The sequence below is a fragment of the Microtus ochrogaster genome (assembly GCF_000317375.1).
Source record: "Microtus ochrogaster isolate Prairie Vole_2 chromosome 14 unlocalized genomic scaffold, MicOch1.0 chr14_random_1, whole genome shotgun sequence".
NCBI classification, from domain to species: Eukaryota; Metazoa; Chordata; class Mammalia; order Rodentia; family Cricetidae; genus Microtus; species Microtus ochrogaster.
This window is the reverse complement of record NW_004949096.1, coordinates 42,860-50,889: the sequence shown is the minus strand read 5'-3', so window position 1 is coordinate 50,889 and position 8,030 is coordinate 42,860. Positions and strand designations below refer to the sequence as shown.

General features: G+C 45.9%; 1 protein-coding gene across 1 annotated transcript in view; it reads left to right on the top strand.

Annotated features, from left to right (window-relative positions):
* The first annotated feature begins 1,616 nt into the window (after window positions 1-1,616).
* Window positions 1,617-8,030, top strand: part of Prrg4 (proline rich and Gla domain 4) — a 24,927-nt gene continuing 18,513 nt past the window's right edge. The window contains exons 1-2 of the mRNA XM_005364456.3: window positions 1,617-1,811; window positions 2,197-2,321. Coding sequence (XP_005364513.1) covers window positions 2,219-2,321 — 103 coding nt within the window. The 5' untranslated portion in view covers window positions 1,617-1,811; window positions 2,197-2,218. The remainder of the gene's footprint in view (window positions 1,812-2,196; window positions 2,322-8,030) is intronic.

Genomic DNA, 8,030 nt, shown 5'->3' with positions numbered 1-8,030 from the left:
AAGAAAGAAAGAAAGAAAGAAAGAAAGAAAGAAAGAAAGAAAGAAAGAAAGAAAGAGTACTAACTATAAAAATGAGGAGGGCCCTTTTCTGAGTACTGTGAAGGAAGTAAAGAAATCTGCTCTTATCTAGGAGAACTTGACAGGCCTGCATTCTTAGATACAGATCTCAGAAAGATCCAGTTCTCCCGAAGGAAAATGGAGTTTATCTCTCCAAGGTCAGGGCTTCCAGTAGTGGACTGACCGAGTAAGCAGAAGAATGGCTAATTCTCAGGAAGGTATTTCCGGTTCTTGTGTTCAGCAAAAAGAAATTTCTGTCTTCTCCATAGTCTGATCTCAATTGCTTAAACAAGGGGGAAGAAGACTCGTTATCCAGGAGGTTTAAAACCCAAGGCGGAAATGAGAAGGGAAAGGCATGGGCACAGACACTGTTTAGAAGGAACAAAAAGTGTTGATGGATAATTAGGGAAAATACTTGGCTCCATTAATCAAAATAAAATAGATAATAGCATTGTGGGGAGGAAAAAAAGAATTAATTGAAAAATAGAAAGGAGTCGAAATGGTATTTGGTCTTGTTTCACCTTTACCAAATTCCAGGCCACTTTGGCCAGAGAACAGAATGTAAAATATTGTCCCAAGAGTGACTTGGCCATGAAGAAAGTGGAGATGCACGGTCCCTATCTTCATTCTCAAACGGTGAGCTCAGGGCATCTTTAATTATTTATTTGTAATGATATTCCTCACATAATGTTTTAAAAGAGACATTTCCAAAGTTTTACTTCAGCTCATGACAACGAAGTGAGCTTATTGTTCTTTTTGTTTCTGAAAAACTCAACAAAAAGTTCAAGACCTAAGATTACTTGTCCAAGAAGGATGAAGTTATTAGTTGTCCCAGGAGCTATGACCAAAAATACCTAATAAAAGCAGAAACATACTGAGAATGGGCACAATTTGTTAAAGTCTGTTTAAATTTGCATGCCGACACTAACCTGGTAGAATGAGAGGTACTAAAAATCACAAGCATTCATCCACTGGTGTTTTATTCGTTAGCAGTGATGAAATCATTGCATGTCAAATAGCTTCTGGAAATTTCCACTGTAAATGAGAGGGAGGACGGAGGGAGGGAGAGAGGGAGGGAAAGAGAGAGAGAGAATATGAAAGTGAAAGAGGTGAAAGTATGCCTTGTTATCTTCTTATCATGGAAAAAATTTTGACATAGCAGACATCTTGAAAGGATTCTACAGACATCCCAGAACTGATGAACCCATCAAAAAACTAATTAATTAATTTTTGGTCACTTGTCAATTCAAATCACGAACAAAGTGCATTTTTCTCGGATGAATGTTGTGTTCTCGCCCCTGGACACCCCCCACTCCCACCCCTTGCGAACAGCTGGCCAAAGGTAACCTCAGGAGCCCAAGTTTTGCATCTAAATTCAGAAAACTCCCCTTGCGCCCCAGGCGGTCTGCTTTTGCCGCCAGCTGCTGAGAGCGTTGTCACCGGTCGCACAGGGCGGAGGTCTGAGTCCAGGAGGAGGAGCTCGGCCAGGTGGCCTCCAAAGACTCGTCTCTCCTCCCTGTCCTACAGCGGTGACGGCTGCCCGGGGAACGCCGGCTGGGCTCTGCGCCGCGCACGTACCCCGAGCGCCCCTTCGCGGATCCTAGACGCCTCCCCTGCGCGCTGGTGAAGAACCAGGCTCCAACTGTCGCCAGGATCCAAACAGCGTCAGCGACGCAGAGCCAGGCCGCCGCGGCAACTAGGAGACAACTCGGTTCCCGCCCAAAGCCTGGTGGAACATGTTTTCGGGGACGCAGGTGCGGCACGGGTTGGCGAAGTGGGGAGTCACCGGGAGGGGATGCCTATGCGGTGGTGTTCAGATATCTAGTTGCGGGTCTGCGCCGGCCAGAGTCGTGTCTGCCTTGGCCAGTGTCCGACCTCTCCTCCGCAGATTCCAGATTCTGGGGAGCAGCTTTTCCTCCCCGGCACTCCTTGGGGTTTCACCTGCCTGGAGCGCCTTGGATTAGATTAAATATCGCGCGTGGGGAGCAGTGGCATGGCGGCTTTGGATACAACAGGTCTCTGACTCCGTCCCCACTCAAACCTAACCCACTGAGACGGGGGGCACAGGGTTTTTTTGTTGTTGCTGTTGTTGTTTCCTTTTTTTTAAAAAAAAATGTGTCTTTATTCCTTTTGTTTTAGTTTGCATGACAGTTGCTAGACTATGTTTCCACTTCTGATCGCACTCAGCCAGCTGACCAGACTTACCCTCGCGGTTCCTCATTGGACAAAAAGCCTAAAGGATTCCGAACATGTCCGAGAAGAAGGTAAGTAAGTTTGCCACCTATTGGGAGAAAACCCTTCTGGAAACCAGGAGTGGTCTACTATATAGATCTCAAGCCGAAGTGTGGTAGGGTTCACGCCCTCGTGAGCCACAGAGCAACAATGCATCTTTTGTTTTAATTTGTGTGTGTGTGTGTGTGTGTGTGTGTGTGTGTGTGTGTGTGTGTTTGGTATAGGGTTGTGGGTTTTTATGTTCTTTAACTACAATATGTACAAATTTATCTCTGAGTTTCCCTTGGTAAACAGATGTTCTAACACCTGGCTTGTGGTTAACTGAATTGAAGGCCTATTTCTAAGTCCGAAAATCTTTGAGTTGCCTTTTCCAAGACGGAGCTATGTGTAAAGAGCAGGCTTCTTGGAAAGCCTGAGATGGAGGCCAGACTCTTGTCAGGACTTGTTTGTGAGCTGTTGGGAGTCCCCGCATAGAGAAGCACTCCACCACTGCCCGCCAGTCTGGACCTGTGAGACCTGAACTCTACCCCCTTAGTCTTGACCAACTTCCTCTGTAGAACGATGGCACAGGGACATCCTCCGAATGACCCCGCTGGTCTTTTTTTCCCCCAAATGTTATGTTGTCCATATAAAGGCAGGTGACTGAGAGAGAAGTGTGTGGCTTGCTAGCCCAGAATTTTCGGTTACTGGTCACAAACAGATTGGTTCCTACTTCCATTTTAAAAGCCTGACATAGCAAGACCAGGAGGGGAAAAGAAAAAAGAGAGCCCTAGGCTCTCTGCACCCTTTCCCCTACTTAGTCACTGCACTCTGAGTTTACTCACAGGTACCTGTCCCTTATCCCTTTGATCAGATCCAGTTCTGTTGATGAGGTTTTTGTTGTTGTTTGTCTTTTACTCTTTGAGGGGCCCACCACCCAGCTCCCAAATAAATACACAGAGATTTATTCTTATTTAAGAATACTCAGCCTTAGCTTGGCTTGTTTCTAGCCAGCTTAGCTTAATTTAAATCATCCCGTCTACCTTTTGCCTCTGGGCTTTTACCTTTCTGTAGATTAGACCTTTCTTGACTTCTTACTCCTTGGCTTGCTGCGCAGCTGGGTGGCTGGGTGGCTGGGTGGCCGGGTGGCTGGGTGGCCGGGTGGCTGCGCAGCTGGGTGGCTGGGTGGCTGGGTGGCTGGGTGGCTGGGTGGCTGGGTGGCTGCGCAGCTGGGTGGCTGGGTGGCTGCGCAGCTGGGTGACTGGGTGGCTGGCCCCGGATGTCCTCCCCTCCTTCACCTTTTTTCATTTCTTCCCCCGTTCTTCTCTTTATTCTCTCTGCCTGCCAGCCCTGCCTATCCCTCTCCTGCCTTGCTATTGGCCGTTCAGCTCTTTATTAAACTGATCAGGTGTTTTAGACAGGCAAAGTAACACAGCTTCACAGAGTTAAACAAATGTGATGTAAAAGAATGCAACCCAATTTGCATCATTAAACAAACATCCCACGGCATAAAAGAATGTAACACATCTTCAGCTACCATTCCACAACACAGTTCGCAGTTCATTTTTCACTTGAGTAGGCTGTTACTAATACTCCTGACAGGTTTATTAATGGTTAACAAAGTGTGAAGTGTGCTCCCCTGCCGTGTGTGTGTGTGTGTGTGTGTGTGTGTGTGTGTGTGTGTTACCATGGGGTAATATTTAGCCTAGGCGATTGGGTAGATGGATTTGAAACAGACAAGTTTTCAGAATGAGGGACCCTTCTTGGGCTTCCTCTGTGCGCTGTAGGACGCAGACAGTGCTCTAGGTTGATCAGGAGTGCGTTTGTGACAGGCATTGACTGGCATTGCCATCACAAACAGCGTGAAGTGGTCTAGAAGTCAGACCCAAGTGCAGAGAGGCCATGTTCATGGGATGTGACAATGGGGGGGGGGAGCTGTATATAAGCACACACGTGTGTCACGCCCTCTGCTGGTTGCTGGGGTTGTAGTGAGGGCTATCTTGCCTTTGAGGAAAGCGTGTTCTGCTGGGCCAGGTGAGGAAACAGATGCTCTCCCCAAGACAGGGACAGCGGGAGGAAGGGAGGACCCTGAAAATGGAAAAGAGTAGTGGCAGCTGCTGCGCTGGAAGAGCTGTATGAAACACAAAGTTTCCATCTGCAAAAGAGACAGAGTGAATGGAAACGTTAAAAGCACAGTGTCAGCGGGTGCATCCTAAAACCCCCAGCAGATCCCTGAAACCTCAGACAGTACTGAACACTGTGGGCAAACACAGCCTACTTCCAGGCGCCGTCAGTCAGAAGGGCCACCAGATGGCTAATGAGCAGGTAGTGCCCGTACTGTGGACACTGTGAGCAAAGGGACAAGTCATAGTCTGGACAGAATGAAGTGAAAGGGACAGGAGGTTTTATCACGTCACTCAGAAGGACATACAATTTTTCCATGCTGTATTTTTAGACATTAGTTGACCTGGGGTAATTGAAACTATAAAAAGTAAGATCATGAATACAGAAGTACCCCTGAAACTGAGGGTCAGGAAAGGAACCCCAGAACAGCTCTATTAAAAAAAAATCTTAAGGGCTGGAGAGATGGCTCAGTGGTTAAGAGCATTGCCTGCTCTTCCAAAGGTCCTGAGTTCAATTCCCAGCAACCACATGGTGGCTCACAACCATCTGTAAAGAGATCTGGCGCCCTCTTCTGGCCTTCAGGCATACAGACAGAATGTTGTATACATAATAAATAAATAAATATTTAAAAAAAAATCTTAAGACACTGTTGAAGTAGAAGGGTCTTATTTAGAAAGCATAGGGAAAAGAAGAGAAGAAAAGAATGGAATAGTTGAGTATTGGATTTGTAACAATGGACTGCATAGACAGCCAGCCTCTTAGGAAAATTCATGATAAGAAAAACACCACCTCTACACACGCACACGCACACGCGCACACACACACACACACACACACACACACACACACTGATCCAGGGGGAGGAAGGAAGCAGCCTTCCCTGGGAGCACTGGGCACTCCAGGGAAGTTTGCTGCATTCCAAACGGGGGAAATTTAACAGTGTTTCTCCCGAGGTGAGGGGTAAAGCTGGGAAAGTCTGCACTGGCCCTGAAGGTCATGTGTAAGGTTAGCCCTGACAGAACCAACACTCACTCTCAGAGGAAAGGCAAACTGTAGATCCTCAAAGGCACGCTTTTTGGCTTTCGTTTTCATTTTTTTGGGGGGGGGTCTTGTTTGTTTGTTTTGAGACAGGGTTTCTCTGTGTTACAGCCTTGGCTGTCCTGGAGCTCACTCTAGACCAGGCTGGACTTGAACTCACAGAGATCCACCTGCCTCCGCGACCAGCGACCAGAGTGCTTGGATTAAAGGTGTGCGCCACCACCACCCAGCCCAAGAAGGCACGTTTAGGTAAAGTTCAATTATAGTGTCATGGGTAACCCTAGGTTATATTTATGACATTATCAGGAATATAATTTCAGGAAAAGTAAAAGTATTATAGCTCTTTGTCTTTTGTCTTCTAATTAAAAGTATTTTTAATAGCCTGGTGTGGAAGCACATGCCTATAATCCCAGCACTTAGGAGAATCTTTGTGGGTTCAAAACCAGCCTGGACTATATAATAGTAAGTTCTAGGCCAGTTTGGGATACATAGAAACACCTTATTCAAAAAGAAAAGTAACTTTGCTGGGTCTTAGGGTAAGCTGGATGGGTATTTACAAGTTGGATGATTGCCCATGAGAAAATTGTCAATGGTTCTTGTAGCATGAATAATAAAAACCCAGAGATAGATATAGGGGTTAACGACGAAGATCAGAGAAACAGAAGCCACTAGAGAGACCTTTTACCTCTACCAATGCTCAGACCGAAGGGGCGTTCCTCAGACTGCCTGACTGCACTGTGTCTCCACCAAACCTCAGACTCCACACTCCAGTGACTTCCTGTCTCTTCCCCTTTATATTCCTTTCCCTGCCCGGTCATATCACTTCTATCTTCACCTCCCTTGTGCTGGGATTAAATGTAACTTCCAAACCCTGGGATTGAAGATGTGAGGATCTGTTTCTGGATCAATCTTGTGTAACACAGGGTAGTTTGAACTCAGAGATATCTGTCTGCGTCTGACTCCCGAGTCCTGGGATTAAAGGTGTGTGCCACCACTCCCTGGCCTCTAGTGGCTTAGCTTTGCACTCTGGTCCTCAGGCAAGCTTTATTTATTGAAATATAGATAAAATATCATTATAGTTCTTTTTACTTTGTTTTCTTTTTCAAAGATATAATGTCACTCTATAACCCAGGCTATCCCATGTGCATGGTAATCGATCCCTGCTTAGCCTTCCAAGTGCCAAGATTAATGACTGATTGGTACTGAATCTTTAGCCAATAACATGTAAAGATCTGAGCTTACCTGAGAAGTAGCAGTACCCAGCATGCTCATGAGGCTGAGCTGGGCAGACTCTAAGCTGTCTCCCCATGGGTTTCCTCTTTAATCCTCTGCCAAATTGAGTTACACCAGCTTTTTCCTATCAATTGCCTTGATCCATAGAGTTGAGGTCCATGTTAGCTGGAGATACAGTTAAGGGCACTTGCTGTCCAATCTGGGGGTCTGAGCTCGGATGCTAATGCCCACATAACAAGCCAGAAACCAGCCTACCAGGAAAAGGGCTAAGAGTACTAGAAAAGACACCAGATGCCCCCTTCTGGCCTCTGTGCATTCATGTTTGCTTTGTGCACTCTGTCTGTCTCTGTCTCTCTGTCTCTCTGTCTGTCTCTCTCTCTGTCTCTCTCTCTGTCTCTCTCTCTCTGTCTCTGTCTCTGTCTCTCTCTCTCTCTCTTCTCTCTCTCTTTCTCTCTCCCTCTGGCCTCTGTAGGCACCTGCACATATACTGTACACATAAGCTCATCTAGGCACATATGCATACACATAAATTAATTAAAAAATTTTAAAGAGAACTTCGTGGTAACAGATAGTAAGTGAGGAATATTAAAAGCAGGTTGGGGCTCAGTGCTGTCAGGAAAAGCAGAACATGACAAAATATGCTGACTGAATAGGATGGGGGTCAGAGTGACATTGAACTAAATCCCAGAGAAGGCAAAAGAGCAGGAAGTTCCTCTTGGGAAAATCAGCAAGCACACTGGTGGGGAGGACATAGTGTGGTGGAAGTCACAGCAAGCTGCAGCAGAAAACAGGAGAGTGGAAGGAACCAGCCCAGAACGGCGGGGACCACACGGCCAAGGACCACTGGCTCATTATAAGGGCTTTTGTTGTTGTTGTTGTTGTTGCTTTGTGGGAAGTAGATACCATTAGGAAGTTTGGTTGGTTTTGTGTTTTGTTACATTTCTGGGTTTTTTGTTTGTTTATTTTTGCTTTTGGTTTTTGGTTTCTCAAGACAGGGTTTCACTATATACCTCTGGCTATCTTGGAACTCACTCTGTAGACCAGGCTTACCTCAAACTCGCAGAGATCCGCCTACCTCTCTCTCCCACATACTGGGATTAAAGGTGTGTGCCACCACCACCCGCCTTTGTTTTGTTTTTACTGTAATATTTTTTATTAACTCCTTGAGAATGCTACTAGAAGATTTTTGAGAAGGCAAAGTAGGAATATAGTAATTTTTTAAAAAATTTTTCATTATTTCAGACAGAGTGTATATGTAGTCCTAGTTGGCCTGAAACTTGCCAGGTAGACCAGACTAGCCCCAAACTCTCAGAGATTCACTTGCCTATGCCTTCTGAGTGCTAGGATTAAAGATTTTTGACACCATA